Source organism: Hippoglossus stenolepis, chromosome 10 (genome assembly GCF_022539355.2).
Source record: "Hippoglossus stenolepis isolate QCI-W04-F060 chromosome 10, HSTE1.2, whole genome shotgun sequence".
NCBI lineage: Eukaryota > Metazoa > Chordata > Actinopteri > Pleuronectiformes > Pleuronectidae > Hippoglossus > Hippoglossus stenolepis.
In genome coordinates, this window is record NC_061492.1 from 8306029 (window position 1) to 8327289 (window position 21261).

Genomic DNA, 21261 nt, shown 5'->3' on the forward strand with positions numbered 1-21261 from the left:
ATACATTGAAATACACAGACATTAAAAGTCTGGGCTATTAAATTGTCATTACCATGGTAACACCAGGACTGAGTGACCCTCAGCGGTCGAGAGAGGGATGGATGTTGTCCCCTGCAGGTCAGGAGCAGAACTCTGCTTACTCATCTGATCACAGTGCTTCTCCTTCATGTCTCCCTCTCCTATTTCTGTTACTCTGCATACACTGAGTGTGTGCGAGTGTGTGTGTGTGTAAATCAGAGACGAGTGTGTGTTGTGGACAGGTCATCAATAGGTCCTCTGGTCCTGTGGGTGAAAACGCAGACAGATTACTGAAGAGCTCAGACCCGAGCTCACCCATCCATGATGCTGAGTCTTCGTTAATGTTGGAGCACGCTGACTAACAAGTCTAACATGCAGTTAATCACAAGCATATCATTTCATCCAAATTGGTGTGTATGTGTGTGTGTATGCGTGCACATGTCATATGTTGCATGTGCTAATAGGCATCACTCACAGGGTCACAGCCAATCAGCTTTACGAGCGCAGCATCCATAAATCTCTCTACATTTATTACCCCTCTTTCTCTTTAGGTCGCTCCTCTCCTGTGACCTTACTGTTTCACTGCAGACACATCTGTTTATGGCCGTCTGAGAGGACACGCTGAATCAAAGAGGCGCAGAGAAAACGCTGTGTGAAATGCCCTCATTGATCATCAACCTTCCTTTGTACTGGTTTACTGGTAAAATGGGACAATCCAAAACAAGGCCTGAGGGTCAAATTCGGCTCTGAACAAGCGCTCTTTTTTTCTAAACGGTCACAGAGAAACAAAGATGCATTGTTTAGACCAATTTGCTGCAAGTTTTAGCGTGAAATCTATAACCTATAAATGTTATAATGTTGTAAAGCAATCATATAAATAAATCACCTCAGAATTCTTTGAAATAAAGCTTCTTGTTACATCCTCTCATCTTTTTTATATTAGATTTATTCATTCCCTGAAAAAATGCACTCTTTTGAGATGACAAGAAGTAGCTGTTATTACAATAACTGCAGAGGCTTTATTAAAAGCTCATTTTCATTTGTCTAAATTATGTTTTATGCGACTTACAATGACGCACTCACACACAGTAACACTTGAGAAAATCCAATACTGAGCAGATGAGGTTACTTAGTGTCTCTAATTTAATGCATGTTGAATTACACGTCATATGAAACTTCTGCGGGCAAATACTGTCCACAGCAGAAGGATTTCAACAGCAGTCACTCACATAGTCAGATGTAAATCTACTCAAATTAATTGAAAACCATGTTTACGTGCACCACCACTTCCGCCAGCAGCTGGTTAGCTTAGCTTAGCTTAAAGACTGAAAATAGGGGGAAAACAGCTTTACTCTGTCCAAAGGTAACTAAATCTGCCTCCCTGTTTTTCTTGCTGACTCCTTCTGATTTGTGCAAAGATCTACTGGCCTCTAGCTGTAGCTTCATATTTACTGTAGCCTACAGATGTGAGAGTGGTATCAACCCTCATTTCCCAAAATATCAAACTATTCCTTTAAAGTAACCCGCTGAAGCTAATATTGGGTGTTTCCATTGCTTTGTCCACTCGCTGTTCCTTCAGCTGGTCTCTATGCATCTTCACACACCACCGTCTTTCATCTGTATTGATTGTTACCACTTTGCTGATATTGACCAATAACCTCTCTGTCTGGTGAGCGGGTCTGAAGGGCGTTTGCATGTCTGGATGTTGAAGCTGCATAATATTAATGTATTTTAAAAAAGAAGAGCGACAGAGTTAAGTGTGGACAGAGGAAGGACAAAAAGACAAAGGGAGCGAGACAAAGACTGTGCAAAGATACATTCTGAACTGCAGATACGTAAATAAAATCATAAATATTATATATAAATATATATTTGTCGTACAAATGTAACAAAGAAGGTAAAGAGTTCAGGTGAAAATGTAAAATTAAAGAAAGAAGAGCTACAGTGGTGCATGTGGGGTACGATCCATGTCGTCTGGTGTCAGAGTTCACTCCCTGAGGACCATGATGCTGAGCAACACACTGATTCATGGATTCATGTCTTGTGCACAGCGAACACACACTCTCAGAGAGTGACATGCATGATGTCACCTGATCTGTATGACTCATGCAACACACACGGTTTTGGGATTCAAAATGAAATCACATTTAGGAGAATAAAGAAGAACTGAAGAAGGTCATGTTGGAGAGAACTTACTGACCAGGCCTCTTTTTAAATGGAACAAATGGACTGTACGTGTTCAGGTTGTAATTACTACCAGCACACCATGGAGTATATGTATGATGCTGATACATCCACTACTTTTAAAAAACCATTAGGCCAAATGTGCCATGTCAGCAACTTATGAATGAATGTTTGACCTCCCCCCCTCCACCTGCACTACACAGATGTATGCGTTTTCCCGATTGCACTTTTTTATTTTTTTACGTTAAATGTCATAAGTCTTATTATATCTTTCTCTGAGTCATACGAGACAAACTCGCCCCTCTTCTTCCCCTTCATCGTTAGAAGATGAAAGCAGAGATCATAGATCTCTTTGTTCAGGTTGTTTCTTTTTCGCTTATGTAACACACACTCACGCTCACTCACATGCACACAAAAACAATCTAACCTATAATAGTCATATATCTCCACTTGAATCAAACACGGACAGGGAATTGATATCACAGTGTTGCACACTCTGTGTGGGCCTGTGTGTGTGTGTGTGAATCAGTTGTTAGGTGCAGCGTCCTTTTGCTTCTTCCTCCTCCGCTTTTTCTTCTTCTTTTTGGGCGTCTCCTCAAACGCATCAGTCTCCAAAGGATCAGGGAGGGACTCTCGCTGTTTGTTTAGGACAGTTTTATCTGCAGGTTTGTCCTCAGGCTGCCATGTTTCTTCGTCCCTGTCGCTATAGGGGTTTCTTTCTTCTAGGGGTTGCAGTTTGGCCAACTTTTCGTTGGCCTCATCCAGCGCTTGGCAAAGCTGGAGTCTCCACTCTCGTTGCTGGCGACCGCGGGCCCTCTCCTTGCCCAACAGATGTTCAAGATATTTGACATCTCGTTGAAATGCCCGGCAATCCCTGCAGTTGTCCTGAGCGTTGACCTGTCCAGTGGTTCTTCTGTTGTAGGCCATGGTGATCAGTTTGAATCAGGAGCAATCTTATTGTTCAGCTGTTTGTTGCTGGTTGCATACATCCTCCTCACAATGGTAAGCCACAAGATGATCAGTAGGAAATTATGTTAGTAAGGAGGTGCAGTCTTATAGGTGTAAAATGTCCTTTAATGTCCAAGATCAAAGCCGTTTCATCAAAGCCTATTTTACTGACAGTACTATACTGTACTGTATAGTTACAATGTCTTCAGAAACAATTCTGTAGTTTGTTTGATGTTTTTATCTGTGTGTGTGTGTGTGTGTGTGTGTGTGTGTGTGTGTGTGTGTGTGTGTGTGTGTGTGTGTGTGTGTGTGTGTGTGTGTGTGTGTGTGTGTGTGTGTGTGTAGATTTCATATGTGGGGTTTACATGGGTGCATGCACGGGAAAGGATTTGATCTAATTAAGTTGCTCTAGAGAGATATGACTTCATCCTGTTTCCCTTTTCCCTACCCCCACCCAGAGCACCCCCACCTGACACGCCCCACTTCCCCACCCTGCTAACCCCATGCACCACCCATGGGCTGCATGGCAGCATGACAGCATGTCTTTGGAACAAATTAGCTGTCAATGCAGCCCTCTAATTCCCGACAGACAGTGGGGTAATTTAATCATCCGGCTATAGCCTGCAGCAGAGCACACATGCTTAGAGACATACACACACACACATACACACATCGGCCAGTTTTAGAAGTGGAATAAAATTAAACTACCTTATTTTTTATTTATCTTTAAAATTTTATGTCAATGCTACATGTAGCCTATAGGAACTTAATCAGTAAGTAAATGCTGAGATAATCTATTTAAGACTCCTTTTGTTTGTATTACATCTGATGGGATCAGCAAAAAGGTTAAACATGTTTTCAGGACAGAAAAATTTGGAATTTCTTTAAACCATCTGCAACATCTGCATTTAACTTTTTTAAATTATGTTTTACTTAGTTATTTTCCTGTACATATACAAATTTAAGTAATCAGACATCAAACATGACCCATCAATTTAGTGTAGAGGCACAGAGAGACTCTGACTTACAGTTAACAGCTTTGAATCATACAGTGTGTTGTTTCAACATCTCGGTTCCTGTGCAGTGCGCTGGGTGGTGACAGACTCTTTCTCCTGGATTAAGTTGAATGAAGCCTAATCCTAATCAGAACAGATTAAATTACGCAGATCACTATAATAACTGGATTACACGGACTCCCCCCTGACTCAAGACACCACTGCCCTTTTTAAATGTACACAAACAAATACACATACTGTCAGGCATGCATGGTTAAATAATTTGTTCTTTATTGCATATGTGTACGGGAGAGGTTAAAATGTATTAGATGAATGAAGAACCGGTAGAACTGTCAGATAATAAACAGTAATATGACAGTGTTTGTATATTCGTGAGTGTGTTTATGTTTGTGTTACTGTTGTGTTGCTCTATAACCATGTCTGGAAGTGAAAGTAATAATTAAATCCCAATAATTTGATTCTCGCTGGAGAGACTGGTTAATGAAATCCTCATCATTAAGTCAAATACACAAAGGTATACACGCACACACACATGCACATTGACACACATATAGCCCACACACAGTGATGTGTTAACAGTGTAACTACTGCATTGACACAGTGAACAAAAGCCCAGCTGTCATTCCAGAGGCTTAACAATCATATATGAATATTCATCACAGCAGAGAGCGACAGAAGATGAGCTTGGCTTTGCAGAGCATCATGTTTATACTACTACTGAATTCAACTACTGAACGCTCATCAAAATCTAATTCATACAATCTTATGTGCAAAAAAAGAACATTCCACATATACTGTATAAAGAGTCTGACATGAGTGTTTTACTTTAGGATTCAATCATTTCCTCATTATTTGTTAATTTACTTGGTGATTTGCAAGGAGAGAAGAATACAGTTTCGACTGAGATAGAGAAAATAGGATTTCCTCAAAGAACAGCTACATTTAAGCCCAGGTAAATATTAATTAATAGTTCACATTGTTATGAATGAACCACAGTCTCACTTTGTCCTGTAATTAATAAGAAATTTGCTTGCTATTTTTTTAGAAAACTTCTTGAGGAAACAATTTGTAAAACTGAAATAAAGTGTTACCCTCGATACCTGCATGAAGTATAATTCATCTGCATTTGTTCATGTTGTACATTAAAAGTGTCTCTTTAGGGAGGTGTTGCCTAATGTCATTTTCTGTCGTAAAGCAAAGTAAACAATGAGGTTGTACAAAAATCTGACTTCAAAAAAACTATAAACTTTACTATACACAATGTGGAAAGCTGCCTTCAGTTTCATCATAACAAATGTATAATACAATACGTAGTACATATTGCAATACATTGTCTTAGCAAACGCGTTTTCCCAATAAACTGTCAAGTGTACATACATATTATATGTTATATTCACTAAATGACACCATTACACCATTACACTGTATCAATATTAAACCATTCTGAAACTCTGCCAATAAGTAGTGCTCTCAAAACTTTTCTGTCCATCGGATTGTTTTCTATCGCACTCCTGTTTTTATTTAGGCCATATTATTTACTAAACTAACTCAAACACATTAAATATAATGTTATTACCACTCATAAATCCAAACTCCAGGTTACATTTGTAAAGCCTTGTTTGTTATATTCACGTGTTGAGAGGGAGCCTACTTAGTTTGACTATCTCCTCACTGCTACACCACTGAGTAATAGGGGATATATCAGGGATTATCATTTATGTGATCGTATATAGTATTATTTTTATTATTGTTATATATAAGTTTCTTTCATTAATCGACCAAACAAAACAATTTAAATGCAAACACAAGATCTCAATTCTTGAATGAAAAGGAGCAGAAAGAAGAATCTTATATAATCTTTGTTTATTATTATTACTAATACTAATACTTTATTCAGAAATATTGAACATAGTATTGTACTCAACAACAACTATTACGACAATAACAACAACAACAATTATTATTATTATATTAATAATAATAGTAGTTGTAGTAGTAGTAGTGGTCGTGCTTCTGAAAACGACCAGACGATGGTAGTAAAGACCAGTTGAACAGAAACAGAGTCGGGGGTGAGGAGCCATCATGGAGGATCATTACAGAGCGTGTTATTGACAACCGGAGAGCCCGCCCCTCTTCGAACACGATTGGCTGCCGAGCTCGCGGTTGGAGAACCCCCTCCTCTGATTGGACGGCAGGCGCTGACACTCAGCCGCGGCAGACGCCTCGCTGCTGTGTGGAAACTGAAACTGAGAAACAACCGGAGACTGTTTTTTAACAACACGGACACCAGAAGAGGAACCATCGCGCCTGGGGGGGATCTGACTGTGACACGGCCGGGGAGCAGGTGAGACTCGCGGTGACAGGTCCCCCACATGAGGCGGGACGGGGGTGGTTGTTTCGGGGAGGTGACATGTTTTTATCTCGTGCGAGGAAGACGGGCCTCTGCTGTCAAAGCTCCACAACAACACCTGAACCCGCGGCTCGCTGCTGCTTGTTACTGTTTCCACTCACCAGCCATTTCCCCCCCGTGTGGACTCAGCCTTGTGTTGTCCCTGCCGAGGGGAAATCGACTGTGTTCGCTCTAAAAGACATGTCTGTCTCTTCCTCCTTCTTTACAGCTGGGCATGTTGAGGAAACACAAGAGCTGGGCGGGACGGGCTGTTCTGCAATGGAGGTAATAAAATGTCTTCAGCTGACACAAGCTATATCATGTATTTCCTTTGAGAGGTGAACCTGTGTAGAACACGAGCTAATTCTCATCTGGAGCGGCAGTGTCATGTTCCCATGCCACAGGAACCGCCCCTTTCCTCTTACACAACATGATAGTGTTGTTACTTCTCAATAAGACAACATTTGCATGTTCAGATATTATGGTGCCATCTTGACAGTTTCTCTTTGCACTTCATTGCTTCCCAGGTGCCATTATTTGTACTTTTTCAGTTGTATTCTGTAGCATGTTACTATGGTTTCGTTTTAGCTTAGTTTCTATATGACTGACCAGAGCAGCTGTAATATCCAGGTGTTATAGTAAAGTCAAAGTAAACTGTCAATTCTGCTAATGTACAGGACATCGATGGGATTGAAATGCCGTTTCTCTCTGATCCCCGATGTAAACATTTAAGTAGACAGAACATAAAGGTACACAAAAATATGCAACAAGCAACACAATAAGTACTCAAAACATAGTCCACAGTACAACATAGTATGCAGTCATAAGGTACACAGTGGATAGGATGTGAGTAGTGCTTATTTTAAAAGATAGTTACAGATTCTGACCACACACCCCTACCCACTCAGACAAATGTTGCACACACGCACGTGTCTGTATTAGGGCAACCTACAACCACACAGCATTTGAAATTGTGGTTTGTTGATTTGACATTTAGCTTATACAGTTACATAAATGTACATCAAAAGTAGTACAGAGCCACATATGACCACATAAAACTGCAGAGAGAAACAAGAATGGCGAGAGCATACCTCTGCAAAGGTCCAGCCAACCTGCACGAAATTACACACACGTGTACATATCTGTACTCACAATATGACATTTGTTTTTCCATCAACATCCATGAATTATCCCATTGGCACCAGGGACCTGGACATGTGGCCATTTTGCCCATGTGATAATCTGTCATTGTTACAGGCACATTTCTATAAAGAAATTGACCTTGCAGTTAGGACATATTTCTATAGACACATGTATTATACTACCCCTGTGAAGCCTGTGCAGCATGAGGAGGCTTCAATATTGAAGAAAGGAAAATGCACTTTAACCAGGTCTACTTTTGAACCTTCTTATCTTCCCCTGCTTTTCCCTCTTGTCCAGGCTGTAGCAGTGGGTTCGGCTACTTGGTGAAACTGAAGCGGCTGTCACTATGGCACACTTTGACACAGAGTACCAGCGGCTGGAGGCTTCCTACAGCGACTCTCCCCCTGGAGAGGAGAACCTGCTGATGCATGTGCCCGAAGGAGGCAAATGTATGACAACACACACACACACACACACAGAGAATACAAATTGATAATGAATTTATCGCATAGAGAATCACATTCTTCTCTTCTTTTGCAGCCCAGTGGCACCACATAGAAAATCTGGACCTGTTTTTTCAGAGAATATCCTTGAAAATTGTTTTGGCAAATATTCTTTTTATTCTGTGAATTGTTCTTTCCTTTCCTTAACATTCTGTACGTCTATAATCTGCATCAGAAGAACGGATTCACCTGTATGCTGCTGGGAGAGATTTTTGAGCTGGTGTACGTATACTGTCTTTCTTAAATTTCGTTTTTCAGACTAGTAAATGACGTCTATGGATTGTAATGTGCCTTATATCCATGTTTTCATGTTTCCTATTTCTTCCCATCCTTCCTCTCTCCCTCCTCCTCCTCCTTTTTTCCCCCATGCAGTCAATTGCTGTTTGTGGTCGGCTTCACCATATTTCTAGCTAACTGTGTAGATTATGACATCCTCTTTGCCAACAAGTTCGTAAATCACACGGATTCATCTAAAGTTACCTTGCCAGATGCCTTCCTTCCAGTAAACGTCTGCAGTGCTCGGTGAGTATTCACATTCACCCCCATTGTTTCTTACTTACTAATCATGTAGTCCTACCATTTGTGTGACAGAACATAACTCAAAAGATGTGATGCTTGTGATTAAATTATGAGAATAGGAAGAATGCAACCTTAGCACCTACAACATTTTTAAGTCCACGCACTTCTTAGACGTGACATTCGCTAATAGCTAATATATCACTTTTGACATCCCCTCTGTCACTGATAAAGCAGAAATGTGTTAGCAGTGAAGTTGTTTACCCAGACAGACCAAAATGCTGCTGAATACGTTTCTGTACATTTGCATTTACTGATAAAAGTTATTATTTTTTGTCCTCTAGTATCCAAGACAATGTGTTTGTGATCTTTTTGCTGATAATCTCTGGGGTGTTCTGGCTACATCGGCTCGTCAAGTTCATCTACAATGTCTGCTGTTACTGGGAGATCCGATCCTTCTACATCAATGCCCTCAAGATGACCATGGTGAGTCAGACAAATACTGTCATGTGATTTGTTCTGTTCACATTAAATGGATCCCGCAAGATTTATTATAGTCTCAGATGATAATGTTTTGTATCATGTAGCCTTCACCGAGCCTTTTCTTCTCAGTCAGAGCTTCCTTATGCAACATGGCAGGAGGTTCAGGCTAGGATAGTGGAGATCCAGAAAGAACACCAGATCTGCATCCACAAAAAGGAACTGTCCGAGCTCGACATCTACCACCGCATCCTCCGCTTTAAAAACTACATGGTGTGTTTATTTGTGATGAAATCTAAATAACACAGTTCAAAACTATTCATTTTTTAACACATCTGCATCTATTTATAAGATAAACATTGTGACCTCAAACCAAAGCTGTCTTCCTGCTCTTCTCCAGGTTGCCATGGTGAATAAGTCACTCCTTCCTGTTCGTTTTCGACTTCCTGGACTTGGGGACAGTGTTTTCTACACTCGGGGGCTCAAGTACAATTTTGAGCTAATCTTCTTCTGGGGACCAGGTGTGTGTATGGTCACTGTGATTCATTATATTTGTACGGTATGTATCTACTTTTGATTTTCGTCTATTTTACATGCATGCATTCAAATATTTGTTTCTTTTTTTGTTTCTCTGTAGGCTCTCTGTTTGAGAATGAGTGGAGCCTAAAACCAGAATATAAGAGAGGAGGCAACAGGCTGGAGCTGGCTGACAGGCTCGCGTCTCGCATCCTATGGATTGGCATTGCCAATCTGCTGCTGTGTCCGGTCATTCTGGTGTGGCAGATTCTCTACGCCTTCTTTAGTTACACTGAGGTAAAGGCTCCAGATCAAGATACTTACTCCAAAGACCTTATTTTTTTAAATAGTGCTCTAGACAATAGTTTGTTGTGTGTCCCTTTATGTAGGTGATCAAGCGAGAGCCTGGTTCTCTGGGAGCGAGATGCTGGTCTCTCTACGGTCGCTGTTACCTGCGTCACTTCAATGAGCTGGACCACGAGCTCATGTCACGCCTCAGCAAAGGTTACAAGGTTGGTGGACTAGCTCATCTTTTTAATAAATGCAGAGAATCCCTCTGTACATGGAAGTTCAGAAAATCCCATGACACACTGGTACTTCTCATCCATGCTCATAGTGTTAATCATTAATTTTGTTTCCTCCTTTTCCTCTTCCTCTTTCCATTCCCTCCAGGCTGCGTCCAAGTACATGAACTGTTTCCTTTCACCACTGCTGACGGTGGTTGCCAAAAATATAGCGTTCTTTGCTGGGTCTCTCCTGGCGGTTCTCATCGCCCTGACCATCTATGATGAGGATGTTCTCGCAGTAGAACATGTTCTGTCGTCAATCACTCTGCTGGGAGTGTGTATCACAGTCTGCAGGTCAGGATGAGTGTCATCCTGTTAATCTGTCTGCTCGTCTCATCTATTTAAATGCACACAGTTGATTTAAGGAAAGGAGGGAGAAAAGATTATAGTAGCACAGCCTACATCAGCTAATCAGTAAAACTTAATACACAACTGACACTTAACTAGTTAATCACTCCTCCCTTTTGAAGTATTACCTTCATCACTGTAAAACAAATATCAAACTTAATTAAAAACATATACAACATGGATAAGGGACAAATCTCCAACTAGAAAATTAGCGTATGTTATCCCTTAGCCATTCCTTTATTGCACTTTTAAAGCTACCCAGATTTATAATCTCTTTAATGCTCTTGGGCAGTTTACTGAAAATGGGAATAAGAGGGTTTCCTCTCTTAAGTAGCTTCTGACTACTTAATATCTGTGTTAGCTCTGAATTTAATTCTTAAATATCGGGGAGTTCTACTAACAGATGGTGCAGCTCTGTTTCTTACTTAAAACCATTCAAGGCTCACAGAATTTCTTAGATTCTGACATATATGGTTTATTTTTTAATTCTAGACCTATATTTATCTAATACATTTTAAAGGTAGAAAAGTCTTTTGCTTTGATTTTTGATTTTAAACCAAGGAATCAGTTTATTTGCCTTGTATGGAGTGTTTTGTGAGGGCAGTGAAAGCCAGTATCCAATATACTTCAACTAGCATTGCAAGATTTAAGTTCTAATTCTCCACCATCTCTCTTTCTTCAGGTCATTTATTCCTGATAAGCACATGGTGTTTTGTCCTGAGCAGCTGCTGCGGGTTATTTTGGCTCATATCCACTACATGCCCGACCACTGGCAGGGCAACGCACATAGATATGAGACCCGTGACCAGTTCTCCCAGCTCTTCCAGTACAAAGCAGTGAGTACAAATACTGATTAGGGAAAGAGGCCGAGACTCAGAATAGCCACATTTCAATTCACTTGAAAATGTCAACACTTGCAAAATATCGACAAATCCTCTCAGAGCATGAATTCCTATGTCACTTTCAATGCAATTGCAGTAATCTTGAGAAGTACACACAGATTCATTTTCTAATAGCAAACTTTACTTTCACATTATTATATGCATTCATACAGTGTCATAAACCAGACCATTAAAAACCACTGATTTCTGCTGTCGGTATATGCTGTCCACTGAAGAAATTTAGAGTTTCAGTATGAAGTACCTTGTTGGTACTTGTTAGGAGAGTGGATTTACTCTACAATCCCAAATTTTCATATCTGATGGCACCTTAAAACTTTAAATCTGTAAATCACAATAGTTCTTCAACATTTCAGTTAAAATGAATAAATAATATTATTTTTGTTAGAATCAAATATTCAGGTTAGTTTTTGTAAAACTTTGCGCAATCCCAATACCTGACAGTTACATCAATGTTGTCCAGGTCTTTATTCTAGAGGAGTTGCTCAGTCCAGTGGTGACTCCCATCATCCTGATCTTCTGTCTGAGGAGAAAGTCTCTGGAGATCATTGATTTCTTCAGGAACTTTACAGTGGAGGTGATCGGGGTGGGTGACACCTGCTCCTTTGCCCAGATGGACATCAGGCAGCATGGACACCCTGCGGTAAGGGACCAACACATCATGTGCAGTCATACACTCATGTAGACACAATTGTAGACACATTTAACATACTTGCATATAAACTGATTGGCATGCATTACATTCATTAATTCAAAAGTAAAATAATGAGTATGTCTTAAAACTTTACTCCCTCTTTAGTGGATGTCAGCAGGGAAGACAGAGGCGTCTATCTACCAACAGGCGGAGGATGGAAAAACAGAGTTATCTCTGATGCACTTTGCCATTACCAACCCTCAGTGGCAGCCTCCTCAAGAAACGACACACTTCATCAGCCAGTTGAAAGAAAGAGTTCACAGAGAGGCCACCGGGATTCCTGGAGACACTCATCCACTCTCAATGTCCGAGTCTGAGGTATGGAGACAAGCTAACAGTCATGTTCTCAATCACAGTGATCCGAGGTTAAGTTTCCTGACATCTTCAGAGGTAAAATTAGATTTACTCTGTTCTCTCCCACCCTGTCTCTGCATCTCTCAAATTAAATGTGCTTTACTGGCATAGAAGTTTTAACAATAAAATAATATAGCCAATTGTATGGAAATACAATTTTGCCAAGTACACAAAAATGTCTTCTCAAATTTTGATGTCATTTACCTCATTGACATATGAAATTACATAACAGAATTTCTTAAAGTAAACAATCCTTAATTCTTTGAATGGTTTACATTTCAGGAGGAAGTGCATCTCTGTCTCAACGTCTTGCTATATATCTCTCTCTCTCTCTTATAGCCGAGGAGCCTCGTTGCAAACCTCTTGGCAGGTCCCTCCACGCTGGGCTCTATTCATTTTGGCAGGGATAGCTATTTAGCCAATCATGCAGCTGGTGTAAGCGACGGAGCATCTGCCTTGCGCTCTCTTTCCCCAATCAGCAGCAGTCTGCACCTCAGAGGAAGTTTGAGTGCCTCTCACCAAACTGCAGGCTGCCACACGTCAGCCATGAGCAAGGCAATGGCAGGCTCGGGGTAAGAAACTAATACTTCTAAAATATGCCTCAACTCAAAACATAGTCACTTAGCTGCTGTCTTCCCTGTTCTCATCCCCAGTTCTTCCTCTTTGTATCATAATTGTCTTCACATTTGTTCCCTCTCCTCCTGTAGGACTGATGCCAGAACTGTGAGCTCGGGGAGCAGTGCATGGGAGGGTCAGCTCACCAGTTTGGTCCTATCAGAGTATGCCTCCACTGAGATGAGCATCCATGCACTTTACATGCATGAGGTAAGTACGTATGTGCACACATGAGAGATGTTCATAGAGATCCTCTCCATCCTGGGTCCCATGCATTAGATGTCCGACAGTATCTTTGTGTTTTGTCCTTGTAGCTTCACAAACAGCAGTGTGGCGAGGTGTCTCGTCACACCTGGCACAGGCAGGAGAGCGATGAAAGCAGTGACAGCATCCCAGATGAAGTGAGGAGCCAACCCACCCCTCGTTCTAGAATTCTACCCCGCTCACATACTTACCCCACCACAGTTCCCAGTCCCAGTGCCATTCCCACTTCAGCTTCAGCCACCAGCAGTACCTTCATGGGCCAGGAGGCGGCATCATCACAGGGAAGCAGCCATCAGAGAAAGGGTGGACCAACCCCTGGTATGTATTACTGTTTGTGGTTATCTCTCCAGTTGAACCGTTATCAAATGTTCCTTTAGAGTTTTTCCTGCTATTATTTTTATATGTTATCTAATATAATGTTACCTATCTCTTGTCTCTTTCTAATAGTACATTAACATTACATTACAGATCACATTAACTCTTTTGATACTGTCACAAAGGCCTTGCACTTCTTTTAGCACTGTTATTTTTATGAATGAAAACAATGGATAAAAAGAGACGTAAGATCAGTTTAGGAGAAGAAATACTGGGATACAAAAACAAGTTGTATGATGCACAAAACTTTCTCAACTCTCTCAAAAGTGAGCAGCTGAGTTTTTTTACATCTACCTCAGTTATTCTAACACTGGCTTAATACAAGAACTAAGTGGGCTAATGCTATTTAAGTATTTGCAAACCAACTGAGATCACTGCAGTGCCGGTGCTGTACAGATCAGTGTTGCTGAACAACCAAACTTTCTGATCTCCAGACTCTTTTGGTGCAGGGGGGAAGGTAGTGAGGTCAGCCCGTGTCCCCATGGGAGGGTGGGCAGAGGACGGTAAGGGAGCACCACGACACCACGGGCCAGTGCCGGAGGAGAGCTCAGAGGATGAGATGCCTCCTCACATCCAAAAGGTGAACACTGTTTGTGTGTGATTGGTTGGGATGGTGGTGTTGATTTGCCCGAGCAAATTGCAAGTAAACTAATATTTTTGTTCTCTCCGTCTCACTGTAGATTGCATAACTGCGCCATGTGAATACGAATCATCGCCCCGCCCTCCATAGATAACTCATCATATCCTCATCCTTGACCAAATCTCACCCCAGGATTGACCATCTGATTGGACACAGATGAAGATGAGAATGCGAAAGATGTGCCATGATCCCTGAAAATACTCCAGTAGTGAAACCATCTGGACAAGTTTAGAGTCATGTTGCCGTCGGCCATTAAAAGACACAATGAGCTTGTGACATCCATGATGTACTTTATGACTTCCTATATGCCTAGACAAGGTAAATCTATGGAACGTCAGAAGAGGACCTACAGGATCAAGTTATTTACAATTGCTATTGATAACGTTACATAACTCTACAGTTTTTATAATGTCTCAAGATTACATAATGAAAGTATTTGGGTTGCTGTGATGTAACAATAATTCTAAACACTCCTGAGAAACAATTTGACCGCAAGGTGATCGCAGTAATTCAAATTGTGCTCTTTTACAAATCAGATGTTATCAGAAGTAAAATTTGAAGAATTTATTGTGTCTAAAAGTTACAGCATTTAACCAGGATGTGTTAAAAAAGATGTTGGTAATACATAGACTTTCATTGTGCATATCTGCTCTGGTACCAACAGCAGAAGCCTGTGCAGCTTGCATCTCTGTCAATTTTTAATTTCATTGTGCAGTCATTGCTTTACCAAGTTCAACTGACTTTTTGAAAATGTTATCAAACTTTTCCTGACGTTTGGCCCAGTTTGCACAGCTAGAAACTAATTTTAAAGATAGATTGTACAAAGAAGCCTGGTATTTGTAAATAAATGTTATCGGGTAAAGTCACAGAAACCGTACAGAATACTGAATTCATCACATTAACACAATTGTAAGGCCAGAATTTTGTTATGTCTAACCAGAGATGCTGTGTGTGAGCACATTTTCATCTGATTTCACCCAGGTTTTACTGTGTACCTGTTTTATTGTTTTATTGGTTCTATTTTTCTATGGGTGAGGTGGGCAAGCGATGCTGTTTAAAGCATGGGATATTGATTTGTTGTCATACAAGACGCCCCCCCAGCACAAGTGCATGACTAAATCCATCCATCTTCTGAAGAGTTGTACAGACATCACCCCAAGAATACTGACCATCCATCAGATCCTGATCACTCACAGCATGACTGTCCTCTGTGCCCGACATTAAGCCACAGTTCTTTAAGAGAAATATGCACTTTAATCAACTGAGGGATTGTTTGTATGTTTTCATATAGTTTTTTAATTATTTTATTTATCAAAAGGGACGTGTCATGACGATTGAAGGTAATGTTGTGGTTCAACGCTGTAAAGTTAGATTAAAAAAGTGATCACTGTCATTTACTCTTTGTTTTGTAGATCCTGTAAACTACCATTTTGTACAGCTGCAATCTCATCTAATAAACACGAGTCAGTGATTTTGTGTTTACACTGAAAAAAGTAACGAACAAGTGTTGAGAAGTTTTATGACGATGGCCGTGGACTGGCTGGTTAATAACGCGCCGGAGAGTCGCTTTAACCCAACGTTGTATTTTTACTGTCGCGAGAAGTCTGAACGGTGACACCCGCAAGGCCTGAAGGCTAACACATTAGCAGTTAGCAGCTAGCCCGTTAGCTCTTTGCTACTTGTGCACAGAGCGAAGTTAGCCGCTAACAGCTAAAGGCCTAGCTGCTAACTAGCTAGCTGCTAACTGCGCTTAGCATACATGCACAAGGGGTTAGCATGCTACCCTATGTGGCTATTTGGCTAACATAGCATCTAGACAATTCTATAATATTGCAAATTATAATAATCTTTTATTTTTAATGTAAATCAGCGTATACAAGTTTTCAGAGCCCGGATAGCTCAGTCGGTAGAGCATCAGACTTTTAATCTGAGGGTCCAGGGTTCAAGTCCCTGTTCGGGCGAACATCTTTTGCGTTGCTCGGCCCTTCGGTGAACCTTTGCTAGCATGAATTAATCCTTTTTTTTTTTTAAATTAACAATGTCTAAACTGAAAAAGAAAAACGAAACACGAAGAGTTGTACTACATTGTGTGTAAAGTCTCCATTAACATTGAACATGAACTAGCGTTATTCTAAATTTGCAACATTTGATCCAGATGCGCATTAACTACGACGCAGGTGTTTGGCTAAGCTATCATGTTACATTTCTAGCATGAAGGTGATGGACACAAATTCACGTTTTTCACGGAACTTAAGTATACACATAAAACCTTAATAAGCAAACGTACCTGTTAATGTTCGTGATGTTCTTACTCTTCAAATGAACTTCACTAAATGGAGGGCTAGCCGTTGCCTAAAGTTAGCGATAGCTTGCTAACTTCACGTATTGCGCACTTCAGGTGACGTACCAAGTTTTTTTTTTCAAAGGAGTAAAAAAACGTGCTAAGAGAAAGTTTGATGGGATTTATTTGTCTTCCATTCACACATGATTCATGTCCTCAGTAACAACTTTCAACAGTAACTCCGGTGATGCATGATGCATAATGGGTTTAATGTATAATCTTGGTTCTTGAAGTTTTATTTTCATAATATTTGACCACTGTGGTGCAAACAGGGATTCTTCTCCTTTAAACTTTACACCAGTGATTCTCAGAGAGAAACCTGAGTCCTGTAAAGAAACAGACAAATGTGTTTCTTAGTGAAAAAGAAAATAATAATAATAATAATAATAATAATAATAATATAGTAATAAAAATAATACACTTTTTAAATACAGAGTTTAGAAAGTAACTTGACAGCAAAGCAAGAAAAGTCAATAAAAGAGAAATAACAATCAGTAGGATGTGACAAGGAGGCCAGAAACAAATTAGTGTTCAAATTAATAATTAATATAATAAATAAAGAGCTATGTCACATGAAAACTTGAACACATAAATGCAGTAATATGACGGTTAAAATAAATGAACAAGTAAAAGAAAAAGTGAAAAGAAAACGATAAAAACATGATAAAAACACAGTAAAAACACAACATTACATGAAAGCAAGTCTATAAAAATATGTTTTTAAGAGGTGATTTTACTTCTGCGAGCCTTATCTCGTCAGGTAGGCTGTTCCAAAGCCGAGGGGACCTGAGGGCAAAAGCACAGATCCACCTGAGGATCTAAAGCTGCGTGCAGGCAAAGAAGGGGTCAACAGTTCTGTGATGTAGCTTGGGGCCAGACCCTGGTCTGCTTTAAAAGTGTTCAGTAAAATCTTAAAATAAATTCAGCCAATGGAGAGAAGCAAGGATCGCGGTGATGTGATGTTGCCTTTTATAACATTTATCTTTAAGTGCATGTGTGCAGTTCAGGAATCTTACACATTGACTGGTGGGAGTGGGATAGGTGCTGTTGCATGGTGTAAGGGGGGTAGGTGACCCCCTGCTTGTCCTGCTGGGACGCCTGATGATAACCATGGAGGGTAACTGATAGGAGGCAGCTGTGTTGCTGCAGGGTGAGGACCGTAGTGATGATGATGATGGACAGCACCTCCTCTGGTCCTGACATCTGGCTGCACAAAAATAGGGTTTCTTTGGTAACTGTCCTGGAAATATAGTTTTTGGGACTATAAATAGAGATGACAGTTTTGTAAAGAGTGGAAACGTTGTGCTTTGATTCTAAAGCAGGTTTCAGACATACACTGAAGTTTTCATGTTGACTAACCCAGACAATCTCCTCCTGCTATCTTCGTATTTATAAGGCAAACTCCGGAAATTGTCTGGACCCAATTTTTCAGACATTTTCCGGAGTTAAGGTCTGAATACAGCTTAAGTCAGAGAGAGTGTGTTTGTGCTTACCTGTCCAACGTGGGTGGCACAGATATCGGGTCCCCTGGTTGGCGACAGGGCCATAGGAGGCATGGCTTTCAGCAAAATGTTGTGCATTATAATCTGGTGCATCTGGGCATTTTGCATCAGCATCAATTCCACCATGTCTATAATGCAACATACAAGAACACATATTCTGTATATGAACAAACATATGAATACAGGGAGACTCAAATAAGCAATATCTCAATCTGCTCATGTATACCCTCTTTGACGCTGCCTGAACGTAGAGCAGGATACAGCTGAGGCTGAGGAATCTGAGCAATCAGAGGCTGCTGTTGGGGCAGCTGTTGAATGATGGTGGCGGGATGCTGGGGGAGCTGAAGAGAAAAAGAAAAAGAGGAGGATGTGGTTACTTTTTGCATATTTAATTTTCACTATTCTTACACTATTCCTGGCCTGATTGAAAGTCGAAACAACAGATCTGGTGGTCTGGGTTTGTTTCTGAGATTAATGCTGAGTGCCTCACAGTCTGTTGAATGATGCGCGGAGGCACAGCAGGTGGTGGAGGCGGCAGGAAGGTCAAAGCCGGGGCTGGGTGGTGGATGTGAGTGGGTACAATGGATGGGAGTGCTGGCGGCCGCGGTGGGACAGTGACGAAATGGGACTGGTACTGTCTTCTGGACCCTCCCCAGGTGTGAGGTCTATGAAGGTCTTCTAACATATGCTGCTCCTGTTCAGGAAATGACAGTTACAAGTGATGCTATTAGTTCTTGGGAACTTCCTGCTTTGCTCTACATTAGTTATGTAGTCTTTCTCCCTCTGTAAGGAAGTAATATGTAAATAAAAAATATAATCTTGTAACACAAAGATAAAAGCATTTGTTCTGACCCTCAGTCTTTGCAGCAGGTCCTGCTTTCGCCTCAGTGCACCGTGCAGGGCATCCAGATGCCCATCATAAATCCCTGTGCAGACAAAACCATGTTCTCACAAACTAAACCTTGCAATGTTTTTATTATCACTCATGTTTGCCACCTCTATCTTTGCAGTGTCTTCTTAAAATGATTTACTTACTCACTTACTTTCTTTTCATCAGTTCCCAAGACTCCTTCCTTCAGTTTACTACCAGGTTAACTTTTGCAGTAAGTATGTTTTCTTTGTACATAACTAATTTAACATAAATGGATGTTATATGTTTCTGTTTATGCTACTGAAGATGATGACCAACTTTCTTCATCACAAAGCATTCTTTGTCATCTTACTTGCAGACTGTGCCGACTCTGCTCTGTCGTCCATATCCTGCTTTTCGTTTTCCAGTCTCTAGGAATGTAAGTAAAATGTGTTTCTTGATTTTGATTATAATTGTCAAGATAAGCAAAATAAATTAGATAAGCTGAACAATTTTACTTGAGGATTTTAGAGAAGAAAAAGTCCTTAAGTGACTGATGTTGAAACAATAGCGTTGTGTACATTTCAGAATATCCTCTCACCTACCTTCTCCAGCAGTTTGAGTTTGAGTCTTGTCATCTGGTCAACCGTGGAGCTGCCATCCTACAAAATGCCACAAAGGAGGAACTGTTATTGTATCGTAATGTGCTGCAGTACTGGATTGACAATTATCGCTTACAACACTAGACATGCAGGTAAATACTTTACCTGAAATCTTGGCATTCAGAATCACACAAACCTTTTGTTCACCTGTTTGTTTGAGTGCAGGCATTCAGAGGTTGCCATGAGACAATCTTGTTTACCACTGGCACTTGACCATGACTTGCATGCCTGCTTGTCTCTATGTAAGAGAGAGGGGAGAGTGTGAATCTTCCAACATAAAAGATTTCATTTTCAGTGGATTTGTCTTTAAAAAAGAATAAATGAATTGATGTTTGGCAACCTATAGGCTGTTCCTTAGCAACCAAATAAGTTCAGTCAACACTAGAAACAAACCAATGCCCTACTTGGATTTATTCTGTCTTTCAGTAACAAATAACACAAATGATTTCAATCGTTGTGCTTTGAATAACTTCAGCCGGAATCTTTTGACACAGTTTTGAACGACATACTTCATTGTAGTTGGTTTTAGTAAAGTGTAAATAAGGTTTTGGGCACTTCTGATGTTTACACTCTTATTAATTAATTCACAAATTGATTCTTTAGCATGTCATCGGCCACTAATATAAAACCAGTGGCATAAAGAACTATCCTTGCAACAAATATGGTGGAGTCAATGTGGGATTGCATAGAGTTCACAGATTAGACATGTTCTGAAAAATATGCGAAGGTGATGGTGTAACTTTTCTGGTCACTGTACTTTGTGTAAAGTGTATTGATAAGTATTGTGGCTTGCTCCGTTTCTATAGAAACTCCTCCGCAACTGAAGGTCTGCACTTTCCAGTTCAAAGTGAACAGATGTGCGTTTTGTCTTACTCTTCCATGATTGGCTACAAGAGCAGGAAATCCAACCTTGCACACACGACACGGCCATTTCATTGGTCGGCTAGCTTCTGATTTTGAGTGATGTATAAAATATGAGGCGGGTCATTAGTGATGCAGGAATATGTTGAACCAACCTCAACGCCATTGGCTGAACACGTGGACAGCAACGATGTGATTGGCCTGTTCATGCAAGCAAACTCGATAAGGGCGGAGTTGGAACGTCTTGGCGGCCATATTGAATATTATCTGTTGACAGTTGTGTCCGTGGAAGCTCCAAGATTTTTGTTTGAGCGAACTTGTGCTAGAAGTTGCGCCATAGTTGAGTTAGTGCGTCTGTCCCGAACGTTGAATGGTTGTGTTTAAACCGAGATGGATGAAGACGAACGGCGGAGGAAACTAGAAGCGGGGAGAGCTAAGGTTTGTCACTGAGAACGAGCGCACACTTAATGCTAGCAGTTAGCTAACTCTTTTGTCACAGCTATTTATTTGTCCACCTCTAACTCTCCCAGCTGCTACACCCGCGTCCACGCTGTGTGTACGTGTGTTGTGTTTGTCG

General features: G+C 40.7%; 3 protein-coding genes and 1 non-coding gene across 7 annotated transcripts in view; 3 read left to right on the forward strand and 1 right to left on the reverse strand.

The window, feature by feature from the left end:
• Positions 1 to 6350: 6350 nt before the first annotated feature.
• atg9a (ATG9 autophagy related 9 homolog A (S. cerevisiae)) lies at positions 6351 to 15965 on the forward strand. 2 transcript variants are annotated; one of them, XM_035168122.1, is made up of 20 exons: positions 6351 to 6510; positions 6785 to 6840; positions 7996 to 8147; positions 8239 to 8282; positions 8359 to 8423; positions 8574 to 8723; positions 9062 to 9203; positions 9330 to 9470; positions 9598 to 9718; positions 9835 to 10010; positions 10103 to 10225; positions 10386 to 10573; positions 11310 to 11463; positions 11990 to 12169; positions 12326 to 12538; positions 12914 to 13146; positions 13282 to 13399; positions 13504 to 13771; positions 14263 to 14408; positions 14509 to 15965. In XM_035168122.1, the coding sequence occupies exons 3-20, from the start codon at positions 8045 to 8047 to the stop codon at positions 14515 to 14517; spliced, it is 2574 nt and encodes an 857-aa protein (XP_035024013.1). In that variant the 5' UTR covers positions 6351 to 6510; positions 6785 to 6840; positions 7996 to 8044; the 3' UTR covers positions 14518 to 15965. The 2 variants fall into 2 exon arrangements, with proteins under 2 accessions (XP_035024013.1, XP_035024014.1); XM_035168123.1 differs by having other exon boundaries at positions 14278 to 14408.
• Positions 15966 to 16356: 391 nt separating this feature from the next.
• Positions 16357 to 16429, forward strand: trnak-uuu. Its single transcript has one exon. It is a non-coding gene; the product is annotated as a tRNA-Lys (tRNA).
• Positions 16430 to 17756: 1327 nt separating this feature from the next.
• zgc:112416 (uncharacterized protein LOC550509 homolog) lies at positions 17757 to 19943 on the reverse strand. Its single transcript, XM_035168866.2, has 8 exons — positions 19929 to 19943; positions 19767 to 19823; positions 19535 to 19592; positions 19164 to 19237; positions 18802 to 19005; positions 18538 to 18652; positions 18303 to 18439; positions 17757 to 18049 (listed from the first exon to the last, which is right to left on the reverse strand). Exons 1-8 carry the CDS (start codon positions 19941 to 19943, stop codon positions 17822 to 17824), a joined length of 888 nt encoding a protein of 295 aa, XP_035024757.2. The 3' UTR covers positions 17757 to 17821.
• Positions 19944 to 20957: 1014 nt separating this feature from the next.
• The window catches only part of pcnt (pericentrin), a 34723-nt gene continuing 34419 nt past the window's right edge, over positions 20958 to 21261 (forward strand). For all 3 annotated transcript variants that reach the window (XM_047341621.1, XM_047341622.1, XM_035167861.2), the window contains exon 1: positions 20958 to 21122. In XM_047341621.1, coding sequence (XP_047197577.1) covers positions 21075 to 21122 — 48 coding nt within the window. In that variant the 5' untranslated portion in view covers positions 20958 to 21074. The remainder of the gene's footprint in view (positions 21123 to 21261) is intronic.